At 43.8% G+C, this 14,755-nt stretch overlaps 1 protein-coding gene across 1 annotated transcript; it reads left to right on the top strand.

Moving 5' to 3' along the window:
* Positions 1-6,920: 6,920 nt before the first annotated feature.
* LOC138796532 (vomeronasal type-2 receptor 26-like) lies at positions 6,921-7,775 on the top strand. Its single transcript, XM_069976140.1, has one exon. The coding sequence runs from the start codon at positions 6,921-6,923 to the stop codon at positions 7,773-7,775; it is 855 nt and encodes a 284-aa protein (XP_069832241.1).
* Positions 7,776-14,755: the final 6,980 nt, after the last annotated feature.

Genomic DNA, 14,755 nt, shown 5'->3' with positions numbered 1-14,755 from the left:
AAGACAGCCACGTTCTTATATTCCGCTGGGAGTGAATCAGGTTGCCTTGTAGCTGACATAAACGCCGTCTTAATATGCAAAAAATGTATCCTTGCAATGACATCTCTTGGCTTCTCCTGTGATAAATATTTGGGTCTGGGGACCCTGCGTGACCAGTCAATAACCAGTTCGCGGTTGGCACATTGTGGCATTGTTTGTTTTATATAACGTTGAATATATGACGAAAGGTCTGGTAGAGCAATGGATTCAGGGATGCCTCGGAATTTCAGGTTGTTACGCCTTTTGTAATCATCCAGCTCCAAAGTTTTATTGGAAAGAAGGTTAAGATCGTATTCCAATTTCTGACATGTTTCCGCTAGGGAATTGTGTGACTCAATCACCTCGCTTAATTTTGACTCTGCTAGGAGGACTCGGTCCTCTGCTGCTCTCATGGATTGTGTAAAATTTTGAACTATACTGTCCAGGCCAGTCAATAAGGAATCCCTAAAGGAAAGCAAAGTTTGCTTAAAATAAGAAGGTGTCAGCTGGGATTCAGGAGATAGCTGCAGTTCAGAGAATAAGCGGTCTGGAACCAGAGAAGCAAAGATGGAGTTCCAAATGCCAGTAGAAGGAAGACCATGTTGTTGTGAAGGAAGGGAGGTGCGAGTAGGAATGTCACTGTAGACAGATTTGGAAGCTTTACTGACAAACATACAAGCTGATGGAGAGAGAGTTCCCAGAGAGTTAGTAGTGGCTGCTAGTTCAGTAGTGTTGAGTAGCGACCGTGGGCTCTGTGGATCACCTGCCTGTGCAATTGTAGTAGGTGGCGAAGGTGTAAAAACATTGTCCCTTTGATCCAAGCTGTGTTGAGAATCAGGAGTTGCCTGTAATGTTAGAATCTTAGGAGCAAGATTAGCTGCCTTCTTTTCAGTAGACAAGTTTGGATTTACGATAAGTAATGGTTGCACAGAGTTCCTAGAAGAAGCAGCTGATAACTGGGGAGAGGATGAAGGCACAGGAGGCAACAAGCAGGGAGAGGACAGGGCGTCTGGAGCATCAGGGGCCTTGTCGGGAGGAGTTTTTTGCACATCAGCTAATATGATCGGGGAAGAGCTGTCCTTACCGGTATTACGGGAGGGAGAGAGTCGGGCAACCCCAGCTGATAATGACATCGAACATAGTCCCTCAGAAGCCTTTATACGGGGTGCCGGCCGTTCATCAGAGTCCTCCGAATCAGTCTCCCAGGAAAGAAAGCGGCGGGTATATGGCGAGGGAGTATTTCCCGGTACCTGGAAGCCTGAAGAAGCTGTCGAGTTCGCCGCTGTTGAAGTGCAGGATGAGCGGGTACTTGCGGAAGACAAGATAGAGTACTGGGTTCGCAGGCGACGTTGTGAAGAGCAGCCAGCGCCATCTTGTTTCAGCGGGGCTTGATCTTGTTTTGGTCCGCGCTGCCGGTAAACTTGTCTCCGCTGCCTCTGCATGTTAATTATGGGATCCCCGGGTAGTAGGAAAGGTCCGGTGAGGAAGAGAGGTACCGCTGGCAAGGAAGTCCAGTAGATAAAGCTAATAAACGCTGTGTCGGGCAGGAGCTCAAGCGAGATGCGTCCTTCCCCGACGGCTGCAGGCCACGCCCCCCCATTAACTCCTTAAACGCCGCCGTGTTTAAGTGTAAGTGACAGGGGGAGTCCCCTGTCACTTACCGATCGGGACCCCCGCAGTGTGACTGCGGGGGTCCCGATCGGTAAAACGGACTGCCGGAGGTCTCTCACTTGCCTCCGTGCGGTCCGATCGGCGATCTGCTACACTGAGCCTGCACAGGCAGGCTCAATGAGCAGATCGCCGATAACACTGATCAATGCTATGCCTATGGCATAGCATTCATCAGTGTAAAAATCCAAGTAGTGAATGTAAAAGTCTCCCAAAGGGACTTCAAATGTGTAAAAAAAAAAAAGTTAAAAACACTAACACACAACCCCAAAACCCCTCCCCCAATAAAAGTTGAAATCACCCCCCTTTCCCAATATATAAATAAAACATATAAAAATAAATAAATAGATAAACATATAATATACCGTAGCGTGCGTAATTGTCCGATCTATTAAAATATAACAAGCGTCATTGCGAACGGTAAGCGGCGTACACGAAAAGAGGGGAAAAAGTGCGCGGATTACCGATTTTATGTTACATTATATATATAAAAAAATTAATAAAAAGTGATCAAAACGTCCGATCTTCACAAATATGGTATTAATAAAAACTAGAGATCATGGCGGAAAAAATGATACCCCATACAGCCCCGTAGGTGAAAAAATAAAACCGTTATAAGCGTCACAATAGGCCCATTTTATTTATAATTAATTGCCAAAAAAAAGGATTTCATTTAAAAAAAATATATAACATTAGAGAATCTGCGTAAACCTGCATATGGTTGTGTTCGGACTGACCTATAGAGTAATGGTATCATGTCGCTTTTACCATATAGTGCATTACGTAGACACAGGAACCCCCCAAACGTTACCATATTGCATTGCTTTTTTGCGATTTCACCAATTTATATCTTCATAAATAATATATTTGGAATTCCATCATACATGTTATGGTAAAATGAATGACGCCATTACACAGTACAACTATTCCTGTAACAAATAAGCCATTACATGGCCCTGTAGATAGAAAACTGAAAGTGCTGGAGCTCTTAGAAGGGGAGGAGGGAAAAACGGAAACACTAAGATCAAAATTTGCGCGGTCCACTGGGTCATTTTGGGCCTGGTCCTCAAAGGGTTAAAAAGGAACATATATTTTTTAAAAGCCATTAAAAAAAAGTTATACAAGTTATATATTGTTGTAATCGTAACAACTTGAGGAACATATATAACAAGTCAGTTCTACCCCAGGGCGAGTGGGGTAAACACGAAACCCTCCAAATAAAAAAAAATATATATATATATATATTTTTTTTCAATTTCATCAAAGATTAAATTTAAAGTGTACTTTATGAAAAAAATTCATCCTGTCATTGCAAAGTACAATTAGTGGCGCAAAAAATAGGGGCTCATGTGGGTTTCTACGTGGAAAAATGCAAGTGCTATGGCCTTTTAAGCACAAGGAGAAAAAAACGGAAGTGCAAGGTCCTTAAAGGGTTATAAATCTTCATGAACTGTTGGGAGTTGTAGTTCTCACAATAGAATACATACTTCTGTATTTTGTAGGGAGAACTGCAACTCTAAGCAGTTCCTGAAGGTTTATAGCTGTCAGGGAATGATGGGAGTTGTAGTTCCCAATCTATGGGGTTGGGTATTATATACTGTAGTTCTGGTGAATTCATTTTACATGAATAAAAAATGTAACACCCAACCCCATAGATTGCGAACTACAACTCCTAGCATGTCCTGGCAGCTATATACCTTCAGTAACTGCTGGGAGTTATAGTTCTCCCTACAAAATACTTTTTTTTGGGGGGGGGGGGAGAACTACAACTTCCAGCTGTTCCTGAAGGTCTTTAACTGTCACTTTTAGGACATGCTGGGAGGTGTAGTTCATAACTTTACATTATAATCTTATTTTTTTAATCTTAGGGGCCTAGCTAAGCTTCCACACATATTATATTAGAATACTTTTCATTTTATACTTTTACTACCTGCTGCTCCTGTTCTGCTCTCTCTGTACAAACTCTGCAGCTCTGCTCCTCACTACCTGTTGCTCCTGTTCTGCTATCTCTGTACAAACTCTGCAGCTCTGCTCCTCACTACCTGCTGCTCCTGTTCTGCTATCTCTGTACAAACTCTGCAGCTCTGCTCCTCACTACCTGCTGCTCCTGTTCTGCTATCTCTGTACAAACTCTGCAGCTCTGCTCCTCACTACCTGCTGCTCCTGTTCTGCTATCTCTGTACAAACTCTGCAGCTCTGCTCCTCACTACCTGCTGCTCCTGTTCTGCTATCTCTGTACAAACTCTGCAGCTCTGCTCCTCACTACCTGCTGCTCCTGTTCTGCTATCTCTGTACAAACTCTGCAGCTCTGCTCCTCACTACCTGCTGCTCCTGTTCTGCTATCTCTGTACAAACTCTGCAGCTCTGCTCCTCACTACCTGCTGCTCCTGTTCTGCTCTCTCTGTACAAACTCTGCAGCTCTGCTCCTCACTACCTGCTGCTCCTGTTCTGCTATTTCTGTACAAACTCTGCAGCTCTGCTCCTCACTACCTGCTGCTGCTGCTTGTCACAGGACAGGTGGGAATCAGTAAATGGCGGCCACTGGGAACAGGATCAGGGGAAGCGTTGGAGCCAGAGGAGACGTAGGCCCGTCACAGTAGGCGGGCCAAAGACGGGACCAACAGACAGGGGCTGGCTGGCAAATTTTAGCCTAGGAGGCAAGCAGATAGCCCTGGCCCATGAGTAGGAACCAATCTTCAGGGTACATTCATATTTCATATGTACTTAATCCGTTCCAAATTTAATGTTATGGATTTTAGGGATTTATGTTGATGAAATCAGCACCATCAAATCTGCAACAAATTAAGTAAGTGTGAAAGACTCTTAAAGGGGTTATCTAAGATTACAAAAAAATCACAGCTACTTTCTTTTAAAAACAGTGCCACCCTTTTCCTCAGGTTGTGTGTGGTATTACAATTAGGCTTTAGTCATGTGAATAGAACTGAGCTGCAAAACCCACACCCAAACTGAGGACAATACTGGAAGAAAGGAGCCATGTTTTTCTAAGCCTGAATAAAGAAATTCTGTGAAGTCTATATGAGATTCAGATCAACAGATCCCAGTGGACAAGTGCTGGGGAGATAGAAGTGACTGGACATTTAGTGCTGCAGAACACTGACTGTAAAGGTTTAATATCATCCGTTACCAGCTGAGGTGTCATAGGGGCAGAGCCAAGCAGCAGCATCTCCCTACCCTGCTTCTTCCTCCTCTGACTGACATATAGGGCGGTGCTGCCACTGCTGTCACTGTGACACTTCAGCTGGTTCTGAAAAGGGCAATATTAAAAGCTTACAAATGGCGACTAAAGGTCCTGTGACTTATATCTCTCATACACCTATCTGGTGGGTTCTGCAGCTGTGATCTGACAGATTCCCTCTAAGGGGTTATCCAGGATTCAAAAACATGGCTGCTTTTCCCCCCCAAAACTGAATACTGATACTGAATAAAATCCACTGTATAAACACAAATATTACCAATGATACCAGTATGCACAGGGCAAATAATACACCATGACCACTACCATCTTCATTACACAGTAAATGGATACCACTGTACTGTTGCTGTACAAAGTCCACTATAAAAAGACCAATATTCTCCCTAAGCAGTGACAATATAGAGGTAGATCCAGCCTACACAGGTTCTATAGATGTTATACGTGATTATAGTGCAGCTAAGCTACATTCAGTGACTCACAAGGGGCGTCTTCTCTGCATAAATTGCAAGTGTCATTTTTGCTAATCATGGTTATTCATTTTTCCTTTTCTTCTCCATCTGGCCCGGCTATCACAAAGACTTCTCCAGTCATCTGCATAGAATCTATCAGACAAACATTTTAGGCTCCTCATTCCAGCATCATTCTATTTTCTATACAAAATACTCATGTGTATTGCTTCACACAGTTACAGTTCTCCTCTGTGCCCCCATATATGCAATAAGGCCCAGTTTGAGCCTCCCAATAGTAGCCAGGCCCCTCTATGTCCCCATATGTCATTAGGCCCCTTTGCTCCCTATATACTACAGCCCCCCCCTCTGTGCTGTCATATAGAAATAGGCTTCTGTCTGCCTCCATACAGTATTACGCCATTCTTTTATGCCCCTTAAAGTAGTTAGGTCCCTCTGTGAAAAATATAGCAGTTTGACCCTCTTTGTGCCCCATATGTCCTCTTTGTGTTCCCATATAGGCTTCCTCCTTAACCGCACATCGTATTAGGCCCCCTCTGTGCCTGCATAAACTATTGTATAGGTCCTCACTGTGCAACAAATCCATATAGTATGTATTGTAGTGTACCCCCCCTCCTCCTGTGCAGCAACCCCATATAGCATAGCCCTGCTTCATTTTGCTGTAGCAGCCCCATGTAGTGTAGCCCTCCGTGTAACCCTCACATAGTATTGGCCTCTCAGAGTAGCCCCCACATAGTATAGTCCCCCATACCATGGGCCCCTTTGTTTCCTCCACATTGTATCAGCCCCTCAGTGTAGCCCCCAAATAGTGTAGCTCCCACATAGTAAAGGCCTCTTTGTAGCCCCCCCATATAATAGGCCCCGCATAGCATAGACCCCCCACATAGTATAGGCCCCCCTGTGTAGCCCCTTATAGTATAGGCCCCTTTGTAGCCCCCTCATAGAATAGAACCCTGTGTAGCCCCCAAATAATATAGCCCCCACATTGTATAGCCCTTCCCCATGTAGCCCCCCATATTATAGGCCCCTTTGTAGCCCACACATAGTATAGCCCTCCCCCTGTAGCCCCCCGTAGTATAGGCCCCTCTGTAGCCCCCATATAGTATAGACCCCCCTCAGTGTAGCCCACACATGGTATAGACCCCCTCTGTGCATCCCCCATAGTATAGGCCTCACCCTGTGTAGCCCCCACATAGTATACTCCCCTGTGTAGCCCCCACATTGTATAGCCCTCCCCCTGTGTAGACTCCCATAGCATAGCCCCCTCTGTAGCCCCCACATAGTATAGACCCCCTCCCTCTGTGTAGCCCTCATAGTACAGGCCCATTTTCAGCCCCACAAAGTATACCCCCCTGTGTAGCCCCCTCATGTAGCCCCCCACAGAGTATACCCCCCATGTAGCCCCCAAGAAGTATAGCCTTCCTCGTTTAGCCCCCCCATAAAATAAGCCTCCTTTAAACACTTTCCTATGTTTATATTACTTATGCTTTACTTTTTTTTTTGTAGACAGTTTATTATGCCAAAAGTGTCCTGAAGATCATTGGCCGAATGACATGAACCAGTGTGTGCTAAAACCTACTGAATATTTATTCTACAATCATCATGACCCAACAGTTATGGCCGTCTCCTTTATATCTGTCCTGTGTTTTGCAAAAACATCAACAATCTTGGGCATCTTCATTCTATTCCGAGACACTCCAGTGGTCAGAGCCAATAACCAAACCCTGAGCTTCATCCTCCTGGTCTCCATCATGTTGAGTTTCCTCTGTGTGTTCCTGTTCCTGGGTCGCCCTACACATGTCACCTGTATGCTCCGCCAGACTTCATTTGGGATCATCTTCTCAGTAGCCATCTCTTCTATTCTGGCTAAAACCATCATGGTCTACATGGCCTTCAAAGCCACCAAACCTGGAAGCTCATGGAGGAAATTTATTGGTGTGAAAATCCCAAACTGTGTTGTCTTCTTCTGTTCATTTCTTCAAGTGTTACTCAGTATCATCTGGTTATCTACATCTCCTCCATTCCCAGAACAGAATACTCACTTATATCAAGACAAGATCATATTCCAGTGTAATGAAGGGTCAATGCTGGCCTTCTCCATACTCCTGGGCTATATGGGACTACTCGCTGCTGTTAGTTTCATTGTTGCTTTCTTGGCCAGAAATTTACCAGATAGTTTTAATGAAGCTAAAAACATCACATTCAGCATGCTGGTTGTGTGCAGTGTCTGGGTGGCTTTTATCCCGGCCTATATGAGTGTTACTGGGAAGAATACAGTTCTTGTAGAAATATTTGCTATAATATCTTCAAGTGTTGGTATTTTAGGCTGCATATTCTTCCCAAAATGTTATGTAATACTGGTGAGACCGGAGTTAAATACAAAAAGTAGTTTATTAAGACAACACTGAACATATGACCCTGTAATGTAATATAAAGTAGTCCTGTACACCTTGTATAACTATGTAAATATGATGTGAACCCAAAGTAACTCAACACATGACCGTCAGTGTCTAAACCCCTGGTAACAAAAGTGAGTACACCCATAAATGAAAAAGGTCAAATTGTGCCCCAGTGTCATGTGACTCATTCATGTTACAAGGTCTCAGGTGTGAATGGGCAGCAGGTGTGTTACATTTTGTGTTATCACTTTCACACTCTCTCACACTTGTCACTAGCAGTTCACTATAGCATCTAGAACTCTTTGAGGATCTGAAAAAAGTATTGTTGCTCTAGGCCATGGGTCTCCAAACTCCAAATAGTTTTAATGAAGCTAAAAACATCACATTCAGCATGCTGGTTGTGTGCAGTGTCTGGGTGGCTTTTATCCCGGCCTATATGAGTGTTACTGGGAAGAATACAGTTCTTGTAGAAATATTTGCTGTAATATCTTCAAGTGTTGGTATTTTAGGCTGCATATTCTTCCCGAAATGTTATATAATACTGGTGAGACCGGAGTTCAATACAAAAAGTAGTGTAGCAAGACAGATAAATATAAATGCAATTAATGGGTATGTAGTCTAAAAAAGAAAGAAAGAAAGAAAATGTTCTTATACTCTGTTAAAGAATCCTAAACAGTTTTGGTCAATCATGACATTATCATAATAGAGAGAGAAGTTATCAAGAGCATCTCTGCGTCTTAGGACCTGACCTGTCCTCGATTACACAGACAACCATAGTGGACACTATGTAATGCTCAGCTTCCCCTGTGGGGGTGCTGTAAGTACATTGGACACTTACTTTCAGGATTGCCTTCATATTACAGCTAATTTCTGGTCCCAGCATGTGAACACTTTGTTATTGGCTTATTGTGAAGGGTCTTTTCCAGGTAAAGTCCAAATCCCCTTTAAGACAGAAATGTTTATCTTACATTACTATGTAGATGAATTACAATAAAAAAAAATATAAAGTCATTTTATAGTATAACATCTTACAAAATATCAAGAAAAGAATCAGTGTAAAGATTTCTAAATCAGTTTTTTTTCTTGTTTAAAGGGGTGATTCCCATCTTAAGGAGATATCCCCTATCTTTAAAGGTGCTTTTACACGTAACAATTATCGTGCGAATTTGCTAGATAACGATCGAATTCGAACGATAATTGTACGTGTAAACACAGCGAACGATCAAACGACGAACGAGAAATGGTTCATTTTGATCTTTCAGCATGTTATCAAATCGTCGTTCGTAGTTCGCAAAAAATTCGCCGAACGTTCCGTGTAAACAGTCGTCGTCCAAAAGTCCGGCCGCCCGCCGCCCAGCCCTCCGCTCGCAGCCTGGCCCTCCGCTCATCCGCAGCCCCCTGCAACGGCTCGATCACCACCCCCGCCGCTGCTCTGATCGCCACCCCCGCCGCCCCGATCGCCGCCCCGATCGCCACCCCCGCCGCCGCTCTGATCACCACCCCCGCCGCTGCCGCTCCGACTGCTCCCCCGCCGCCGCTCCGATCGCCCCCGCTGCTCCGGCCGCGAGCATACGTTACCTGCTCCGCGGAGCAGGTCTTCGAAATCCCTGGCTCCCCTCTTCAGTGTATTGATTGGCTGAAGAGGGGAGCCGAGAATTTCAAACGGCTCCTCTTCAGCCAATCAGTGCTGAAGAGGAGCACTGATTGGCTGAAGAGGAGCCGTTTGAAATTCCCGACTCACCTCTTCAGCCAATCAATGCACTGAAGAGGGGAGTCTGGGTTTTCGAAGACCTGCTACGCGGAGCAGGTAACGTATGCTCTCGGCCGGGGCGGCGGGGGCGATCGGGGCGGCGGCGAGGGTTGCGATCAGAGCGGCGGCGGCGGCCGGGGTGGCGGGATTGGCGATCAGAGCGGTGGCGGGGGTGGCATTTAGGGCGGCAGGGGTGGCGATTGGGCGGTGCAGGGGGCTGTGGTTGACCGTGGGGCTGGGCTCCGGATGAGCGGGGGACCGGGCTGCGAGCGGAGGGCCGGGCTGCGGGCGCGCAATCGCAAAACGATCGCAAAGCGATTTTTCTGTACGATATATCGTACCGTCTAAACATTGATTGTTATGAAAAAAAATCGTTACTCCGACATCGTTAAATGTATGATCGGGCCAAACGTACCATAAGACAAGGGCAACCAAGCTGATTGTTGATGTTTTATTGCTGAGACCCTTACCTCACCCTTACCTCATCTCCAACAGCACTCCTGCTACTTCCCCACCCAGAGCTGTTGTAGAACATCTGATTTCACTGCAGGCTATTGCAGTCAGTGAGGTTTCAGCACCTGCTGCATTCTTTTTTTATATACTCCTTTTGTGGCATAATTCAGCACAAGTCAGCATGTAAACACACCTCATTCTTTCCTAGACATCCCAATAAAGATGTGTCGGTGTATGTGGCAGGAAGATGGTGATGTAGGCTGTATAGGCTGGTCAGTTTTATCACTCAGGGGGTAGGTCTAGAGATCAGAGACAGCATCCAGTTAAGCAATCCAGTTAACATGATGATGCGCTGTCTTACGAGAGAGTGGGGAGACGGAGACAATACTACATTGTGTGTCTCCTTCAGCAGCCCGCCAAACTAACATATGGAGAAATGTAGGCCAAGCAATGCTCCATATTAAAAAAATACGCAAAGTAGTTTTTTCCAGATGGATAAGATGGTTTTATTGATTCCCTGTAAAAATCATGCTTAACCCTTGATGTGCCTGAAAACATGATGGGATGAAGGAAAAGGCTTGGGAAAAATTAGCTGCATTTATGCAGTGTCCCTTAGCGGGTTTCCACTGCTATTGTAGTAGCATGTACTATGTGTTATAGGCTCTGGGGCCGAAACCGTAGAATGCTGCACCCGCCACTAGGTGTCACTGTGATTTGCACCTTATGTTTGTGTGCCTAAAGGTAAACTAAAAAAGGGTTAGCAGGTGTCTCTTTAGATTGTGTGACTCATGCCACTGTCTTCTAATTCATTGCCTTGACCAGTCCCTGAGCTAAGTACCTTAGGGGTAAGTGTAGGTTGAGAAATTCTTCCAGGCCCTTGCTTGAGGCCTGTCAAAGGACTATTCCAATTTCTTTATGTCTGACTTATACTCTAGCCATGTCCGGCTAGAAAGCCTCAAGGAGGGACTGCGCTGAAAACCGGTACTAACACCTTTTTACGCTGGGCTGCTGTATCTTCTTACTGAGTATTATGTATTGAGGTATCATACAAGCTATTAGTCAAGCTAAGTGCAAAGGCTGAGTCTTTACTGCCAACATGCTAGTTGCTAAGGGCCCTATTCCACCGAACGAGTATCGTTCAGATTATCGTTAAATCGTTCGAATCTAAACGATAATCGTTCGTTGAAATGCAGTTAACGATTAACGACCAAACGAGAAATCGTTGATCGCTGTATAAGACCTGGACCTATTTTTATCGTTGCTCGTTCGCAAATCGTTCGCATTGAATAAGACGTCGTTCGGTCGTTCGTAATAGATACGAACGCAATAGCGAATAAATAGCGAAGAAAAAACGATCGCAATTACGATCATAAGTAACGATTATCGTTCCATGGAAATGAGTGAACGTTTTCAGGTCTTTCGCAATAGCGGTCGTTTGAGATCGTTAATCGTTAACGATTATGCAAACGATAATCTTCCGGTGGAATAGGACCCTTAGAGGTACTTCCAACGGCTAGCTCTAACCATTAGGTGGTCCTGTAATCCCCTATCCTCTGTCACTCCTTGCCAACAGGATAGCATAGGCTATCCTCTGGTCTGTTGCCTTCAGACTTTCAACACCATAACTACTTCAAGACAAGGCTATTCCAAATTATTCTCATCAAGGTCTACTCTCCTAAAAGTGTCTATAGTATACAGAGACTGTGTCAACTGTCATCTATATCTCTATGATCTATATCGATATAACTTTTAAAATTATTCATATGCAAAATAATCGGCTGAATCAGTGCCAATGTCCCACAAAAAAGTAATTTAAGAAACACATCCAATATCATTACACACGGCCATCTTCTTGATTGGTCCATGCTGAACACCCCCCCCCCCCTCTTCCCCATTGCTGTCATGTGACCTCACAGACCTCTGACAGCAGCCCTGCTTCTCTATTCTAGCCTGTTGTACTACATTACTGCATTATGTGGATCTGCAGTTCCATCCTGTATCTACAAACTGCTGCTTTGTTTTAAGGTTTATTCACTTACTATACATTATACTCCACATGCTGATTGCTATCTCTTACCTTCATTCTCAGTGCCGTTCCCGTGCTGTTAGCAGTGAAATCCTCTGCCTTGTAAGCCGTTAGGAGCACTGGAGGTAGAGTTATTGCCCCCGAGCACCGATCCAGCCTGCCTGGAATGGCGCAGAGGATGAAGGTAGCAGACATACGTTTCTTATATAATCTGGAGAGGAGATATTGTAGGTTATTTTTTCACACATATTAATAATTATTATTTTTTGCTTTTTTTAATTTAAATGAAAGACTTATTCAACAGTGTTAAATTATAAATGTGTCAAAAAGTTATAGAGATTATAATTTACTTTAATAAAAAAAAAAAATTCCAGTTGTCCAGTACCTATCAGCTGCTGTATGCCCTGCAGGAAGTGGTGTATTCTTTCCAGTCTGACACATTGCTCTCTGCTGCCACCTCTGTCCATGTCAGGAACTGTACAGAGCAGTAACAAATCCCCATAGAAAACCTCTCCTCCTCCGGACAGTTCCTGACATGGACAGAGGAGGCAGCAGAGAGCGCTGTGTCAGACTGGAAAGAATACACCAATTCCTACCCTACAGCAGCTGCTAAGTACTGAAAGACCTGATATATATATATATATATATTTTTTAAATAGAAGTAATTTATCATCTCTATAACTTACTGAATCAATCATTCACAAGTCTTTCTTTTTTTCTCTTTTAAATTAGAAACCGACAAAATAATAATTATAAAAAATAACCTACAATATCTCCTCTCCAGACCATATAAGATCCTCATTTCAGTCAGAGACAGGGTTACAGGATCTGCCGGCATTCTGTACCGCCTGATTTTCTCTCTACATGATTCAGCCATGTACCGGGACTCTCTTCTCCTCCTTCTCAGCATTGTGCTTCTCTGTGGCCTTCCACCATCTCAGTGCCTTAAACTCAGCACATCACAGCAATGCTTTATCAGAAAGAGGGATCCTTTATTCAATACACAGTACCTGCAGGATGGAGACGCCATCATCGGAGGGATATTCACCCTCAGCAATTCTTTAAGACATCTTAAATGTGATGGACATTTTGCCTCCTTCTGTGACGTGTAAGTACTTTGTACCTGTCTTACTATTGTCTTATGTCTTTTTATCACTACAAATTACAACTTTTTACTGGTTTGTAAGTGAAGAAAAACTATAGTGTCTTTCGTAGCTGTTTAGTATTGCAGCTCAGCAGCCAAGTTAGTAAGGTTAAGCTTTAATTCCATGTACAGTCCATTCACAAAGTGATACTATGTTTGAGGTAAGCAGCTCTGTTAAAGGGGTATCCCTATTTGTATAAGTGGGCCTTGATAAACACAGTCTCTGTAATGTGATTAAAGATTGTTACAAAGAAATCTCACAATATTCATCAGACCGTGCTCAGTATAGTATGATTCTTGGCATATTTTTCCTGTGTAGCGTTCCCCAGTTCTGTGCAGCACTGTTGATTTCATGTTGCCAGGGCTTGCTGTTGGCCACATTACCAATGAATGGATGAAAATTTTCATCCTTCTTTTTCACTGCTTCTTTTTACGTGAGACTTAATTGTCAATAATAAATTAATGTTTCTAAAGTGTGGTGGGCAATGTGTGGCAGAGAGTGGGAAATGGGAGACAGGGCAGGGAATTCTACTTACCAGACTACTCTGATGCCATGTTGTTCAAGTTGTTCAGAGCTCCAGGATAATATTAAAAGGGTTATCCAGCGTTGAAAAATATATATATATTTATCAACACTCTTGTCTCCAGTTCAGGTAGGGTTTGCAACCGAAGAGGTTGTCCAGGGAAAATTAACTTGACAAATAAGAGATCACGGGTGGTCCGACCTCCATTACCCCCACAATCTCTGTATCGGGCCCCCAACTTCTTTGTTTTGAATTAACTTTACCTTATGTGAACAATTAGCGTCATGTTCGTACGAACATTTACAAACATGTTCTCTCTCATCACTAGACAAGAGCGGTGCTGCCTCCGGTAGAATGTGGCCATGTTTTTTAACACTCGATAACCCCTTTAATAACATTGAAAGACTCACACTCCAATTTGTACTCTTTTTCAGAGATTTAAATCTAGTATTTTCCTTCTAGAACCTTATGTAACGGATCTTTTAGAATTAGTAAAATATGTAAAATCAGTTTAAATTTTTTTATTTGTATTGTTTTTTTCATTCACTTATTCTTCTTGGCATGAAACTGATCAAGATCACAGAAAAGGGTTGTAGTTACTACTTACCGATGTAAGGGCAATTAAAGCGATTCCGTACCCACAATCTGCCCCCCCTCCCAAACCACTTATACATTCAGATAGCTGCTTTTAATCCAAGATCTGTCCTGGGGTCCGTTCGGCAAGTGATGCAGTTATTGTCATAAAAACAACTTTTAATCCGGCAGCGCTGTGTCTAACGGCCGGGGCTTAAATTTGTATATGCATTAGGCTGGCACACCCTCTCTGTCCTTCCTCCCCACCCTCCTCATCATTAGGAATGATCCAGGAACATTTACTGCTGTTTGAGCTTTGCACAGGTGTATATTAACAATCCAGCCCATGTGCCGGGCTGATACAGGTGGGGAATAGGAAGCAATCTGCCTGGAGTATTCCTAATGAGGAAGAGGGTGGGGAGGAAGGACAGAGAGGGTGTGCCAGCCTAATGCATATACAAATGTAAGCCCCGGCCGTTAGACACAGCGCTGCAAGATTAAAAGTTGTTTTTATGACAA

This window comes from Dendropsophus ebraccatus, chromosome 7 (genome assembly GCF_027789765.1).
Source record: "Dendropsophus ebraccatus isolate aDenEbr1 chromosome 7, aDenEbr1.pat, whole genome shotgun sequence".
Classification (NCBI taxonomy): Eukaryota; Metazoa; Chordata; class Amphibia; order Anura; family Hylidae; genus Dendropsophus; species Dendropsophus ebraccatus.
This window is presented reverse-complemented; position numbering and strand designations above follow the sequence as displayed.